Below are 16,494 nucleotides of genomic sequence, written 5' to 3'. Positions count from 1 at the left end.
CAGGCCACAGGGGCGCGTCTCCCTCCGTCCGCACGCACCGTGTGGGTGGGCCAGGGGCTGGAGGGGCCCCGTCCCCGAAGTGGGGTGGCGGCACCAAACGGACACGAGCTAGACGGGGAGGACTGCGAGGAGGGCGGCCACGCGGAGTGATCGAGGCGGGAGCACGCAGAGGGGGCACAGTCGGGGTGGGGGCAGCCACCACCGTTTCAAGGGCGGCACTTACGAAATGACCCTCATTCGCTCGGCAGGACAAAGAGAACAGAAGCTGGGGAGCCTCGTGCAGGCAGTCGCCAGGGGCAGGCGGGCGGCAGGGAGTGCGCGCACTGTCGTCTGCCGTCTGCTCACGCGCTGGGTTCAGAGCCGCCTGGGCTAGGCCGTGGCCCTGTCCCGTCCTGGCTCTTCGCAGCCTCGGCCACCGCCGCTTTTCAGGGTTGCGGTGTTTAACGAGGGCTCTGTGGCACTTACAGTGACAAAACGCTCGGTCATCAGCTCTCGCCCGTTGGAACGGGCATTTGTAAAACGCTTTTTTTCTTATTTCAATTATTTCTTGCTGAAACAGGCTTTGTTTTCCTATAATAGAAGTTTGCTAAGATACTTCGACTTAAAAATGAAACCTGCCCTGGCCAGGTCGCTCAGTTGGTTAGAGCGTCATCTTGACACGTCAAGGTTGTGGGTTCGATCCCCAGGCAGGGCACATACAAGAGACAGCCAATGATGCATCAATAAGGGGAACAACAAATCTCTCCCCCCCACCCCCATCTAAAATCAATTTCATAAAAAGAAATGAAAACTTTACGGATTTGACAGAAATTAGTAGTAATTATACTTTTCATTAATTATGTTTTGGTTTGTTTCTCTAGAACTTTCTGAGCTCATGCAATCCCCAGATCATTTTACAGCAGGTAGAGGAGCATATGAATACTGGCCAGTTGGCAGGATTTTCACATCAAGTAAGAGAAAATCTCATTTCCTTTTTGCTATGAAAAATTAGATATTAGAAGGTAATCATTTTTCCCAAGCCGAGACTAAGTGGAAAATTATCATCTGAATCTGTTTGTTAATATATGCAACTATTTTGCTTTCATTAAAACTTCTAAGTTTTTTAAAAGGCAGGGACCCTGGCTGTCTTGTTTATTGCTATTCTCTTTCAAGTTCCAAAGTGCTTAAGAACTATCGATTTTTACTTATTTACTGTATAAAGGGCCAGAATGGACCAAGGCAGCCCCCCCGCCCCAAAGAAGGTTTAGCTATAATGCAATGATAACCTAACTCCAGATTTTTATTAACATTTTGGTATTAAATAGGACTTGACATTTAACACGTTTTTAATTTGACGATACCTGTCATTCTATAGGTTCGAAACCTGATCCTGAATAATATCGTAAGTAAGAAGGAGTTTGGGGTTCTGGCAAAGACGAAGTACTTTGAAGTGTTGAAACTGCACGTGATGAATACCAACAACATCACCGACCTAGTAAACTATTTGGCAAATGAATTAAGGTTAGTGATTTAAAGAAGAAAAAAAAACCTTACAATAGAATTTCCTTAAAATGTGTCTTCATTTTGGAGGAAAATAGCAAACAGTGATAGAGCTCTTTGGCTGTAGTTTGAGGCTCCAGAGTTAGCTCTAGAACACCCAGAGGTGTTCTTGTCCTGTACCCAATGCCCTGGAATAGGAACTGGAAATTGGACAATTGCACCAGCTGTCTGAACCCCCAATATAGGGGTCTCACAGTTCTCGAAAACCCTAAATCACAGCCCTATTTCTTAGCACTCGCACAGAAACGGTGGCTTTATGTGACGTGATCTTTGCTGAGCCTGGTTGTCTGGTCTCAAGATGGGCTTGGGGCAGATCCGGGAAGGAAGGGGGAGAACGCAGCGATTGGGTGACCCCGAAGAAGGGACAGGTGGAAGTGTCCCCGGGCCGTTTTCCTGTCTCGTTACCCCCCAGGGGTTTCTTCCTGCTTGCTCATCTCTGAGCTCCAACCAGTTACATGTTTTCGTTTGCGAGCGTGTGTTCTTTGCGGTATGATCTGTGTGTAGCAAGCGGCACATGCTTCAGGTGTGCGGCCTGATCGGGTTTTGTCTGCACCTGAGACGCCATCACCGCACTCGAGATGGCGAGCACAGTCGTCACCCCAAAAGTTCCCTCACGCCCTGCTTTTTTCTCTCTGATGCTGCAGCTTAGAAGAAGCCACCGCCTTTGTGACTGAGTACTCGCAGCGCGGCGGGAACCCCGTGCCGGCGGGCGCCGCTCCCGGGGAGCTGCTGGAGGTAAGGCTGCCCACGGCTCCCCGGACACTACCCTGGCGCCCTTCTGTTTCCAGGGCCTTGAGATTGGGCCGCTTGTCCTGGAGACCCATGTGTGTCTGTGTGTGGCTGCATATAATCCTTATATCTTACTTTTGTGTGAGAGAGTCCCGGGCCAGAAACGGAGAGGCCGTGGTTCCCCTCTGAGCCCCGTGCCAAGTGGCCGCGTGGCCCCGGTCAGCTGTGGCCTTGACGTTGGGAGCCCCGGTCTCCCACATGCTTTCCAACCTTCTGATTCCTCCCGGTCTCATTTTTCATACTGAAGCAAGCGGAATGCTGCATTTCGGAGGGCATCAGTTACTGTGGCGCTTGGGCACTAATGGCTTTTACTTCTCCTCTTTTAATTATCTAAGACATAACTGTTCATTGTGGAAAATGAGAAATTTGTAAGGGGAAAAAACAAAAATCCTAATATGAAATCTCACAACCCGGACACAGTGTCACCGTTAACATTTTGGTACATATCCTCCCAAGTGTTGCGTAAAATGTGCATATAAATTACTTTTACTCCTATGTTGAATTTAAATATAAAGTAAATATTTTTACTTTGATTATAGATCAGTAGCTTTAATCAGTAGCTAAGTATTGTGGGGGGGGGTTCCTCCTTTGGTCTAAAATAGACATATTAAAATAAGGCTACATTTTGTTAACTTTCATTAATAACTTCCAGTGCTCACTTCCAGTCTGTTGTGCTCAGTGGCATAAAATTACTTTTTTTCAAAGAGGGAGAATATTGATTCAGGAGGTGAATTTGTGGGCCTTAAAGTTACATTTTTCTCCAGTCGTATCCATCTCAAATACCAAAGGATGTTATGTGTAGATTTTTAGCAATGCAGTTAAACCTAAAGCTCCGGAGTTTATCTGAGCATTTTCTACTTAAAAAAGCTAAGTGACATTCATAAAGATAATTCTGTTTTTTTTTCCCCCATTTAGATGTTTCTTAATGGATCATAGTAAATCATCAAGCCTTCTTCAGGAAGAACAAGAGGAAGTTTGGAGCCTACTATTAACTGACTATATTTATTACGGTTTTAAAATTGTGCAATCTGTGTGTAATAGCTCTTTCGAATGTTATCTGACAAATAATAACTAAGACAGTTGGTTGTCCCATAAAAAACTCATATCCTGAATTAATAAATCTTTTCTTTGCCAGTTATTTGTATCACTTATAGAGACTATCAGTTTCTGCACCGTATATGAAGAAAACAAAATGCAAAAATATTCTGCTTCCTCCAGAAGAAAAGCAGCTATTTATAGCCTGTTTCTTCCCCATATAAAAAAATGAGAATATCAGTCCTTTTGATGTCATTCCAGTAAACATAATAGTCACTTCAGAAGTGTCAGTCAGTGGCCAGTCAGAAAAACAGAAGACACTCTAGGGAATTCAAGGGGAGAGGGGTGGAAAGCCAGGAATTGGTTACAAGGTGGGAAAAGAACGGAAAGGAGAAAGGGAGGTGGAAGGGGGCCGCTTGGGAACGGGAAAGGGAAGGGCTATGAGTCTAAGATCAGGGAGCTGCTCCCTCCTGCCCCGGGGTTGGAGCCCGGAGCCCCGATTTGCTGCTGAGCTGGTGGCAGAGCCCGGAGCTCCAGCTCCTGCTGGAGGGGAGGGGGGGCCCCCCCGAGTCTCCTCCCACGTGGTGCCTGAAGCCGCCCTCGGGCCTTCTCAGTGGTGGCGGCAGCTGCCAAGCCACCAGCGAAGAAGAAAAGTAGCTCTTTGCTTTCTGCAACCTCTAATTCTCATGCCAGTGCCAAGAAGTGACAGAACCGAGCAGGGAGCCCTCTGGCCATAATCCCCGGAGGGGAGGGTGGCCCGAAAGCCAGCGGAGGCACCTGGGCCGGGAAGTGGTCGCAGCTCTTACTCCGCCTGCGTGATCGTTTGCGGTACCTGTGAATTCCTCAGCAATTCTAGACTTAGTTGGCCTTTGTTTTGCCAGTTGAGGAAATATTATTTCTATACGATCCTGATTTAAAACATGGGTTTTAGAATAAAATAAGTCTAAACTTGAACCCTGGCTCCATCCCGTACGAGCTATGTGACCCTGGGCAGGCCTGAACTCCCTGGTGTGTAAAGCCTCCTGGGTGCTGGAGATTTAAGTGGTCATTCGCGTGCTGTCTTCCAGACGTTTATAGACTCCACCCAATTTTTTCACGAAGCTTTTCCCACGTTTGCAATTATTTCCTTCAGATACGTTCCTGCCCTGCCTGGTGTGGTTTAGTGAATTGCATGCTGGTCTGCAAACCAAAAGGTCATCAGTTTGACTCCCAGTCAGAGCACAGGCCTGGGTTGCAGGCCAGGTCCCCAGTTGGGGGCATGTGAGAGGCAACCACACATTGATGTTTCTCTCCCTCTCTTTCTCCCTCCCTCCCCCCACTCTAAAGATAAATGTAATCTTTAAAAAAGAAAGAAATGCCTGCTAGGCACTACACTTAGAAAAAGTCACTTAAAAATAAAAAATACAGTCCCAGGAACAGATTTACCACATCAAAGGGAATGAAGAACGTTTTTATGTATGTATGTGTGTATGTATTTATTTCTGGAGGGAGGAGAAAGGAGGGAGAGGAACACCGATGGGAGAGAGACGTCCATCGGTTGCCTCTGATACGCACCTGACGGGATCGACCTTACAACCCAAGCAGGTGCCCTGACCGGGATTTGAACCTGTGACTCTTCGCTTTTTGGGATGATGCCCAACCCGCTGAGCCACACCAGTCAGGCCACAAAGAATATGTTTAAGGCTCTAGGTGCTCATTGCCAAGCTGCGTGCACTTCAAGAGGGCTTGGCAAACGTCCGCTCCTGCCACAAACTAGGGTCTGCCTCACCACACCTCTAATGCCCAGCGATATTCGTAAAACTTTTTTTGCTAATTCGATGGATGAAAACATTCTCTCTTCGTAGGTTTGTGTTTCTTCAACATGTATGACAGTGAACCTTAAGAAAACCACTTGCAATGCTGACTAGGCAAGCAGAGCCTCTCGTTTTATTCTTGGGCATAAACGTGCAGGGAATGGCAAGGTCAAGGGGGGGCACTAGAACGTAACAAATGGGAACATGTCGGCCTGCCCACAACTGAGCGAAACGGGGTTCCGCCCCAGCCTTCCCGCTGGTGTCTTTGTTCAGAACATGGCTCTGACCCGTGAAGTGTCAGCTCCTGGTCTACCAGAGACGTCACTGTTTTAAACACAAATATTTGAGTTTATTTTAAGTTAAGCTTATTTGCTATTCAAATGTACAGCTAGCCAGGTCTCTTGTTGTTATATTTGTTATATTTTTATTAGTCTTGATCATTTTAAAAATTATCCCACTCTTGTCTCCATGCTGTTGCCTAAATATATTTTTAAAATATAAGCCAAATAGCCTCCACACCTGGCCTCAGGCTTCTCACTGGCTGCGCCTTTCACGTCGCGTGAAACCTGAGTGGCCAAGCGAGACCCAGGGGCCCCTTGGTTCACATTAGGAACAGGGATGCGCTCGAGGAAGATGAATTATAAAAAGGCCCTCCTCTTGGCGGATCTACAAAAAGGCATTCTCTGCAGAAGGCCCCATTTTTTACTGTGTTTAAAAGCGGGATCCACCACAGCTCCATGCCCCCGGCCCACTCGGGACGTCCTGCGTGACGGAGCCCCACCTGCCTTTCTCGCCTCGGTGCCTGCCACGCCCTCTTCCTCTGACCAGCCTCCCCCAGCCTACGCCCCGCCCCCAGCGACTCGCCGTGACATTGACACGGACTTCCTTCACAAAACCATCCCAAGTTCTCTCTCTTGGCTTGTTTACCGACCGTCTCACTGTTCATTTTCTCCCCGGACCCTAGAACAACGCCTTGCAGAGCTGACTCTTAACGAGTAGGCATGACAGGTGAATTTTGACTCCTCGTGACCAAGGTAGCATTTTGATCTTGAGTATTGCATGGTCACATGAGCAAATGACAGCAGCTCCTTAAAGAAAGGGGAAGTGAGCCACAAGTAAAGAAGGAAAGGCTCTATACTTAATGTTTGTGACTCGGGCACATCCTTTCATCACCTGCTTTGAATGAGGTGGCTGAATGTCCATGCCTCTGACTACTTAGAGGAGAGAATGTCATCAGTGGGTGATCTCCTGCCACGCCCTACAGATAGAAAAGCTCCGTCTTCGTGCTGCTTCTCTGCGGCCCAGAGACGTGAAGCCTGTCTATTGGGAATGTGTCGGCTCCCTCGCTGGCGTAGTGTTTGACACTTGTTTCTGAGCAAGAGGATAAGGCTAAGGAATTCTGGTGAGCGCATCTGTCAGACGGCAGTAGCCAACGACGCACGCAGAGCAACTCGGGGGACCCAGCCGGTTCTTTTTTTGGTGAATGCCAGCCTCATGCGTGGGATGGGCCTGTGGTTACTTTGTACACATTTATACTGCTGTATGACAGTAATCCTTATCAAAGTACAGGACATTCTAGGACCCCAGAAGACTACCTGGTGTCCCTTCCCAGAGCACGCTCTGTCCAAAGGTAACTACTATCATGACCTTTATCGTAGACTATTAAATTTTCCATGGTTTTGAACTTCATAAATGGACTCTCCTAGAGTCTGAATTCATGATTCGACATTAAAAGATTCATCCACATTCTTCTGTGTAACATTAGCTATGGTTCATCCTCTCCCACTGTCATGAAGGTTAAAAACCTCCGCAGTCAAAAGCTTTTTGGAAGAAAAGGGTTTTTCAAGCCATCTGCTCGCCAGAAAAGGACCCGGTCCTGGGAGCTGCGGCCCAAACCCGCCAGCAGTGGGGCTCGGGGAGGCGGCACCGGATCCATCATCTGGGACCCGATGGGCTCTTTTGAAGACGTAAGTTGTTTTGAAAGAATTTACGCTGGCCGTAGGTGGGGGCGGGGCCGAAAAGGTGACGCAGGGACAATTCTAGGGTAGGTGCATGTCTGTAAGGAAGAAATGTCATCCACTTGCAGTTTGCTGTGGGCAACAGGCCAGAAGCCTTGTGCGCACAGAGGATGGGGTGGCATCTGGGGGCCCCCGAGTTCTCTTTAGAGAACAGCCTGAAACTTGGTTCAGGGCCCCAACATACGTTCAGGAACATGAGCCGTGTTTTGTGAGCTGATCCACAGCTCGTCACTGGTTGATTACCCCTGTCTCTTCCTCCTGCTCTCCAGGCCCTAAGACTGAACGGAGGGCATCCGAGGACTTCTGCCTGTCGTGAGTATCCTATCGTGCCGATACACCGAGGTGGAGCCTTCCTACTGCAGACAGATCCTCAGGGTTGTTGCCGGTTTTGAGCTTTCTTGCCCACGTCTTTGGGTGGACATAAGCCCTCACCGTGGTGGCTCTATTTCCGGGAGTGGAAGTGCTTTAGGGGGTACGGCCGAGCAGTCTTCCCGGCGGTTGGACCAGCCTGCTCCCCGACCCGTTGTGCATGAGAAGCAGATTGCTCTACGTCTTCAACAACACGTAACCCCAGCCGTTCTGACGGGGCACCTTACACACGCTCTTGATGAGCCCTGGCCAGGCGGCTCCGTTAGCCAGAGCACCGTCCCATGCACCAGAAAGGCCATGGGTCTGATTCCCCGTTAGGGCTCACAGCTGGGTTGTGGGTTCCCAGGTGGGGCACGCACAGGAGGCAACCCATCAATGTCTCTCTCTCTCTCTCTCATATCAATGAACATATCCCCCGGTGAGGATTTTTTTTTTTTTAAGTAAGATCAAACATCTTATCTTGTCCTTCACTGCGGTTTCTCTTCCTTCCCCTTCTCCCTTGAGATCTGCGGCCGAGTTAAACTCGGTTTATCTGCGCATCTGAGAGTCCCGTGTCCTCCCCACTATCTGATCCCCGTGAGGGGGTGCCCGCAGCAAGATCCTAATCTTAAGTCACAGCAGCTGAGTCTTACAACTTTACCGAAGAGCAGAGAGCTAACAGAGCGTTGCGGGCTTTTGTTGTTGTCTTCCCGGCGCTCTGCGTATCCAGAAGCAACCTCACCTGTGCTTCTAGGACAGCCAAGACCCAATGTTTTCCAAAGGGCATAAAGAAAGTTCTAGGACGAGTACTCTTCTCCAGCTCCCCTTCCAATGTCCGTAGGACTCAGGAACGTGACTTCCAAACTGACTTTCCCTTGGGAAGTGATCCTAAAGCTTAAAAAATAAAACTTGGGGGAAAAATGGGACAACTGTAAATTGAATAACCAAAAATTAAAATTAAAAAAAATAATAATAAAAAATAAATAAATAAAACTTTATGGAGATATGGCTCACATACCTTACAACTCACTCATTTAAAGTGTACAACTCAGTGACTTTTGGGTCTGTTCACAGATATACACAACCACCACCGCCGTCAATATTAGGATGTTTGCCTCACCTCTGCGGGACAATCTTTACCTATTGTCCCCCGTCACCCCCCTTCAGCCCCCACCCCTCCCCTAAGCAGCCACCAGTCTGCGCTCAGTCCCTAGGGGTGCACCTGTCCTGAGCGTCTCCTGTGAAGGGAGTCAGGCAGCCTGTGGCCTTCTGTGCTGGCTTCTCTTACTTCACGTGTTGTGACAGGAGTCAGTGCTCCGCTCCTTTCCACGGGGGGACCGTGTGCCGTTGCATGAACGGGCCGTGTTCTGTTTATCCGTTCATCTGTGGATGGAAGTTTGGGTTGCTTTTCCTCTTTTGGCTGTCACGAAAAGTGCTGCTGTGTCCTCTGGGCTTTTTCACCATCTTGCTATTCGCAGGGTTTTTTAATTACCTTTTTTTCAACATGTATGTATGGACTTAGTCTAAAGACATCAGGACTCTAAAATCAAATGTCTTCCTACTCCCTGCGTGGTCCCTGGGAGACAATGCAATGAACCATATGAAATGCGTTTAAGTCAACACCAACTTCGTGAAATTATTTTGGCCCCGATGTTCTTTGAAACAGAGCAGGCCTATGACCTTGCTAAGCAGGACCGAATTTTATTCTTCTGAGCTCATGTCCCCAAGACTAGAAGAGCAGGAATGGAACGGGACTAACCGCCCCCGGCAGCTGCAGGCAAAAGATAACACAGGCACAAACTGCGCCTTAGACAAAACCACTCCAAACCCTCGCTGTTGCAACGCACCTCACAGCCCGGCAGCCACATATCAGCAACGCCCCCCCTCCACTTTTATAATCCAACAAAAGCAGGACCCCTGCGTCTCCCTGCCGGTGTATCGCTTCCCACGTAAGCCCCTTTCGTCCCGTGGGAAGTGAATAAACCTTGGCTCCCTGCATTTTCTTCTCTTTGCGAATTCTTCCACGTCACGAGCCACCCTGACATTCTTTTCTTAAATCTTCAAAGGATACATTACTCAGAGCCCTTACTATATCTCAGACCTCAAAAGGGGAAGTGGTAATTTCCACGTTTTCCTCTCCCCTCACCCCGTGATGCCACACGCCCTGGACCTGTCAATGTTTTGGAACGTGTGGAGCCAGAATATCTAGGAAAACTGTCCTTATCAAAAGCATTTGCTGGTGCTTCCCTCTTTCTCTCTTTTTAAATGACTCTTAGCCAACCAGGGTACGCAGCATTCCGAGTAATAGTTCTACCGTTCAGAAGTTTGCCGGGTAAAATAAGGACTCGACATGCTAATGTATTAGCGGGTGGCCTTTTCTCGGGAAGGTGCCTGCTTTGGGTTCAGTCTAGATTACTGGTGGGATGTTTCCATCTTTTCATTTTTACTCTGGGCTTGGAGGGGACAAAACGAGGAGCTGATAGCAAGAATGGGAAGGAAACGTGAGTGGTGAGGGCCGTAAGGACAAGTGAAGGAGGAACCCTGGAGCGCGAGAGGCAGAAAGAACCAGGTGACGGTCCGGGACCTTGTTGGGCCACCCCAGCATTTTCTGTCACCTCCTTTGTTAGGTCTCTTGAAAGGCAGTAGGAGAAAAACTCAGTTTCTCTCCCGTTTTCCCAAATAGCTCTGCGTTCATTTTCAGGGGCTGCCTGGGAACATCACAGCTTCATTCTGTCATGGTTCTAGAGGCCAGATGTCCAAAGTCACCGTGTCGGCAGAGCCACCGTCCCTCCGAAGGCTCTCGGGAGAAGTCTCTCTTGCCCTGTCCAGCTTCTGCTGGCTCCCTGGCTTGTGACAACATCACTCCTGTCTGTCCCCTGTGTTACATGGCGCTCTTCCTGTGTGTCTCCGTGTGTCCTCTTCTGCCTCGTAGGGACACTTGTGACTGGATTCAGGGCCCAGCCTAACCCTATATCACATCTGCAATGACACTGTTTCTGGATAAGGCTGCATCCTGAGGTTCCAGGCAGACATGAATTTGGGGAGCTGGGTGGGTAGCAACGCTGTTCCTCCCATTACAAGCTTCTTCCTGAAATCCCACTGCTTCTGCCTTTGGGAAAGCGCATACGCCTTTGCGGGACAGTGAGCTCTCCACCTATTTTTAAAATTTAAAAAAATATGTTTATTGATTTTGGAGAGAGAGAGAGAGAGAAACATCGATGTGGGAGAGGAACATCGATTGGTTACCTCCCATTCGGGCCCCGACCGGGGATCGAACCTGCAATCTAGGAAGGCGCCCCGACCGGGAATTGAACCCCCAACCCTTAGTCTTCGGGACAATGCTCCAGCCACCTGAGCCACACTGGCCAGGGCTCTGCCTAGCTCCTGATGGAAACATTCAGTTTATAAATTTTACTGAAGTAAACTAACGTACAGAAATTGATGGATTTCCACACAGCGAGCGTGCCCACCTAACAAGCACCCGCGTCAAGATCCAGAACGTTCCTAGTACGGATAGGAACCATATGCTCTCCTTGGTTCTCCATTAAATTAAGCAGTAACTTTAATGGTGGTAAAAATACCCATGAAATGTACCATTTTAACCATTTTTAAGTGTACAGGTCAGTGGCAGTAAACGCAGTCACCTCCATCCATTCCAGAACTTTCTGACCTTGTAAAACTGAAACTCTGTCCCCTTGGGACACAAACCCCACCCCCACCACCTCCGCCAGCCCTTGGCAGTCACCCTCCCGCTCTCTGTCTCTGTGAACTTGACTGCTCCGGTCCCCGGCGTGAGTGGAACCCGCAGTGTCTGTCCTGCGCCCGGCTTCTCTCCCTCAGCGTCACGTCCTCGGGGCTCGCCCAGGTACCAGGGGCTCCTTCCTTCTTGAGGCTAAGACGACAGAAAAACCATCTCCTTCTGAAAGGTGATGGTCCCCATCTTTGGATTTTGATGGCTAAGTCTTCCCTCATTTCCATCCCTGATCTAATTAATTTTTTTAAATGTATGTTTCTTCAGTGGTTTCCTCCTTGATGCTTAGAGATTTCAGTTTTCCGGGGTTTTTTAACCGGAATCTAGCCCTTCTGCTAGTTTCTGTGGTTTGGGCCTGTTACTCAATGTCCTGTGTGTTTTCACTATCCCCTTGAATCTACAGAAAAGCGAAGAAAGCAACAGGCTTCACAGTAAATAAGACGAACCGGAGGGACGAGTCTCAAAGAGCCGTTCTTATTCCTCGTTCTCTGTTTGCACTTGGCCCGCGGCCCGAGGTCCCCACGCAGGCAGCAGCTCGGCTGCCACTCGGCGTCCTTCCCGGCGACCCTCTGAAAGTCAGCAGGCTTCTGTGTTCTGTTTTATTTTGGTGCTTGCTCGTTGTTTTGGAAATACTTACATTCCAGGTGCTTCAAGATTTCTGGAATAAACAGCTCACCTCTCCTTAGACAGGACCCAGGGAATAAATAAACTCCCAGATGAGTGGGAAATCAGGACTCAACCAAGGCGTGAGGACAGGGAAGAGTGGGATTCCACACCCCTGTTAGATATCCTCAGATGAGTGCATCTTAATTCGTTTTCCTCACGGATAGTTTCCTGCAGCCCTTTTGGGGAACTGTAGCGCCTTCGTGAGCACAGATAAAGGATCTGTGTCCCTTAATCCATCCGCTGGGAAACAGGTTTGTGCTGTAGGCGACTTAGTCACTTCATTTTCATAGTTTACCCATTATACACCGACTTAATGACTACCTGCCAAGAGATACCGTGAGATCGAGATCAAACCCAACAACACTTCGAGTGTTAATCCCTAAAGCAGCCTTTAAATGTCCCTGTACGCACCCGCCCAGCTTGCTGTGTTGGGGGTAGGGCAGGAGCCTTCTGGGGCGGCCCCGGGAGGGACGGGACAGGTGGGGGAGAGAGAGCCAGTCATTGCTCTGCCTCCTCCCCGGCACAGCCCAGGGGTGCAGGAAAGTCAGTGACCTTGAAAAGGCACGTGCGCACCCTCACCGCCTGGAATGGACACCACACACGCAGAAAGTACAACTTCCCTCCAACGTCTGGTCCGGCTCAGTGTCCACGTTAAGATCCCGAGAGGAGCCACACACACTTTGGCGGTGTCGTTCTCAGAGCTGACAAGCCCATAATTATTTCAACACCGGACCTAAAGCGAGTCCATCCAGTTTCGGAAGTGCCAGGGAGCCAGCAGGGTGGGTGAGACTGGGGTTCATCTTGGGGGCCACACACGCACACACATACACACCGTCCGTGCCCAGCCCCGAGAAGGGACCGCCACGGAGAAGTCTCCATCAGTAGCTATTCGCCTATAAGCGGAAACGCCTTTGCCTTGCTTTTCCAGAGCCTTGAAGTCCGTCTCAATTTGGATGCTTTTGGCTGCAAGAAATAGAAACCCAGCTAGAAAAGGCTGTAAGCAAAGAGGGCGATGACTAAGTCTCGTGATCTGAAGCAGAGACAAGGTCCCCAGAGCCCGCTCCTCCCGCCTACCTTCCATCGACTTGTCTCCCCACCACCCCCCGCAGAAGGGGTCAGCTGCTCCAGACGTTACACCCTTAGGCAAAACTTCCCAAAGCTCCTTTCTTAAAAAATTGCAATTTACATGACACCATATGAACCATTTTTATTTTATTTATTTTATTTTTTAAGTATATTTTATTATGTTGTTACAGTAGTCCCAATTTTTCCCCCTTTGCTCCCCTCTGCCCAGTACCCCACTTCCCTCCAGCAATCCCACCCCCCTTAGTTCATGTCCATGGGTTGTGCATATAAGTTCTTTGGCTTCACCCTTTCCTATATTATTCTTAACTTCCCCCTGTCCATTTTGTACTAACCGATTATGCTTCTTAGTCCCTGAACCATTTCCCCATTTCTCCCCCTTCCCCTTCCCAGCTGATAACCCTTCATATCATCCCCACACCTATGATTCTGTTCCTGTTCTGGTTTGCTTAGTTGGATTTTGTTTTTATGTTTTAGATTCAGTTGTTGGTAGTTGTGACTTTGTTGTCATTTTAATGTTCATAGTGTTAATCTTTTTCTTAAGTAAGTCCCTTTGACATTTCATATAACAATAGCTTGGTGATGATGAGCTCCTTTAGCTTTACCTTCTCTGGGAAGCACTTCATCTGCCCTTCCTTTCTAAATGAGAGCTTTTCTGGGTAGAAGAATCTTGGTTGTAAGTCCTTGCTTTTCATCACCTTGAATACTTCTTGCCAGCAAAGTTTCTTTTGAGAAATCAGCTGACAGTCTTCTAGGCACCCCTTTGTAGGTAACTCTGCTTTTCTCTTGCTGCTTTTAAGATTCTCTTTTTATCCTGAACCTTGGCATTTTAATTATGATGTGTCTTGGTGTGGTCCTCTTTGGGTCCAGCTTATTCGGGACTCTGTGCTTCCTGGACTTGGATGTCTATTTCCTTCGTGAAATTTGGGGAGTTTTCCTTCATTATTTTCTCATATAAGCTTTCAGTTTCTTGCTCTTCCTCTTCTCCTTCTGGTATCCCTATGATTCGAATATTGGTGTGTTTAAAGTTGTACCAGAGATTCCTAAGCCTCTCCTCATTTTTTTCAATTCTTGTTTCCTCATTCTGTACTGGTTGACTGCTTTTTCTTCCTTATGTTCCAAATCATTGATTTAAACCCTGGTTTCTTTCCCTTCACCATTGTTTTTGTGTGAATTTTCCTTTGTTTCATTTAGCATAGCCTTCACTTCTTTCCTTATGCGTTTGCTATACTCAAGCATATCTGTCAAGCCTGTGAGCATCTTTATCACCAGTGTTTTGAACTCTTCATTTGTTAGGTTGGCTATCTCCTTGTTTGTTAGGTTGGCCATCTCCTCATTGCTTTGTTCTCCCACTGGAACCTTGATCCGTTCACTCTTTTGGGCCATACTTCTCTGTCTCCTCATCTTGAAAGGCTCCTGTGTTTGTTTGCCTCTGTGTCTTAGGTAGAGCTGTCGCTCCTGTTATGTTGTAAGGGGCAGAGCCTTAGGGATTCCTCAGTACAGGGCAACTCGTTTCACCACATTGTGACACTGTGGGGGGGGGGGTCTGAGAGGGAACAATGCTGCCTGCCCAGCACTCGCCCCTTTTCCAGGAACCTCTTCCACTTCCATATGGGACTGGCGCCCCTCTAGCTCTTGCCCTGGCCGTCGTTCCCAGAGTGGGTGGGTCTGCGGACATTCTAGGACCCTGGGGGCTCTTCAAACAAGCGGACTCTGCTGGAGACCAGCAGTTTCTGCCTCCGCCCCAGCCCCCGCTGGTCTGCACAGTCAGAGGCAATGAGGCTTGATTTTCCCTGGTGCTGGGACCGTGAGCTGCGAGGTCTGGTCTGGTGCTGGGAGCGCTCCCCAGGTGTCCCTCCTCAGGTGTCCCTCCCTAGTTTTGAAAACCTGTGACTGTGCTTTCTCCCGGTCTGCTGCTGCCACTACTGCCGCTGCCACCACCACACTGCATCCTCTCTGCCCCGGCTCTGTCCCTCCGACCTGTCTGGGTAAGTATTTCTTCTTTATATCTTTGTTTGCTGGACTTCCATGCAGCTTGATTTTCTGGGACTTCTTGTTGACTCTAGTTTTGAGGTACTTTTATTCCTTCTTAGTTGTGGAGGGAGATGCAATGTGTCTGTCTATGCCTCCATCTTGGCCAGAAGTCCCCAAATGAACCAGTTTTAAAGTGAACAGTTCAGTGGCACTTAGTCCATTCACTATGTTGGCAACCACCACTTCTATCCAGTTCCAACATTTCTATCACATGTTTAGAGAGAGGGGAAGTGAGGGAGAGAAGCATCAATGTATCAGTCCATTGCCTCTCGCATGTGCCCCAACCAGGGACTGAACCTACAACCCAGGCATGTGTCCTGACCAGGAATCGAGGTGACCTTTCATTCTGTGGGATGACAGCCAACCACTGAGCCACACCAGCCAGGGCATCACCAGCATTCTTGAGGCACAGAGGATGATGGGGCGGGAAAAACACAGGTCTTCATGTGCACATGTTGAAAAATGATCATAGGAGTCAGATTCTAAATGCAAAGACGTAGGACTACCTTAATTAATATCAGTTCCATTTTCCTTTTTATAGATGCACAAAAGTGTTATAGCGAATAAAAAAACCAAAGACTGAGACCAAAAATATCAAAAGGCTAGAAAGAAGCATGACGTTGTTTCACTCGTTGTATTATTTTCCTTTCTTTGTGGCCCATAAAATAAAGATATGTCTTCTAACATGTGATATTTTGCACTTGATTTGAGACAGGATGTTCCAGGGGCTTGAGCGTTTCCAGATCTTTCTCACTTCTCTGGGTTTGCTTATAGAACTTCCATTCCCTCGGGTAACCTGAGCATTCGTGTGGTTTTTTACAACCCAGAAGATCCCAAGTAACACAGACAAAAGTTGATCAGAAACTGATTAAGCTCAAAGCATTGTGGGCTCTGAAGGAACATGCCCCACCCCCTGGACCAGAACGAGGCAAGCCTCACCCCGAGGGCCAGCTGACCCCCCAATGACTTTTTTCCAAAGGTGAATTCTGTAGGGGTGTGTTTCAGGGGTGACTGTCAGGTGTTAGGCCACAGACTAGTCTTGGTGCCAGTGTTTCTTAGCCCTATTTTCCATTCCTGCACGTCTTCAAGCTGCCTTTTCAGACATCTTATTCCTCAGTGTCCCCCTCCATGAATTTTTTTCTTATGGTGATAAAATATACAAACATAAAGTCCACCACTCTAACCAGTTCTGTCTCTGGGGATTCGCCTGTTCTGGACGTTTCCCACCAATGGAGTCACCCACCCTGTGGTCTTGGTGTCTGATGTCTCTTGCTCAGCACCGTGTTTGGAGGTTCATTCACGTTGTCACAGGTGTCAGAACTTCATTCCCTTGTGTGGCTGGACCACATTTGCTTGTTTATCCAGTTGTCTCTTGGTGGACATTTGGGGTGTTGTCACGTTCTGGCAATTGTGAGTAACGCTGCTGGGACACCTCTGT

The 16,494-nt window shown here is 48.5% G+C and overlaps 1 protein-coding gene across 1 annotated transcript in view; it reads left to right on the top strand.

The window, feature by feature from the left end:
• The window catches only part of KNTC1 (kinetochore associated 1), a 51,474-nt gene extending 48,012 nt beyond the window's left edge, over positions 1 to 3,462 (top strand). Inside the window, exons 61-64 of the mRNA XM_090290782.1 lie at positions 861 to 950; positions 1,355 to 1,500; positions 2,184 to 2,274; positions 3,244 to 3,462. Coding sequence (XP_090146908.1) covers positions 861 to 950; positions 1,355 to 1,500; positions 2,184 to 2,274; positions 3,244 to 3,264 — 348 coding nt within the window. The 3' untranslated portion in view covers positions 3,265 to 3,462. The remainder of the gene's footprint in view (positions 1 to 860; positions 951 to 1,354; positions 1,501 to 2,183; positions 2,275 to 3,243) is intronic.
• The last annotated feature ends 13,032 nt before the right edge of the window (positions 3,463 to 16,494 follow it).

This window comes from Furipterus horrens, unplaced genomic scaffold, assembly GCF_987537825.1.
Source record: "Furipterus horrens unplaced genomic scaffold, mFurHor1.1.pri manual_scaffold_11, whole genome shotgun sequence".
Lineage (NCBI taxonomy): Eukaryota > Metazoa > Chordata > Mammalia > Chiroptera > Furipteridae > Furipterus > Furipterus horrens.
The sequence above is the reverse complement of the archived record's forward strand: the minus strand, read 5'-3'. Positions and strand labels throughout refer to the sequence as shown.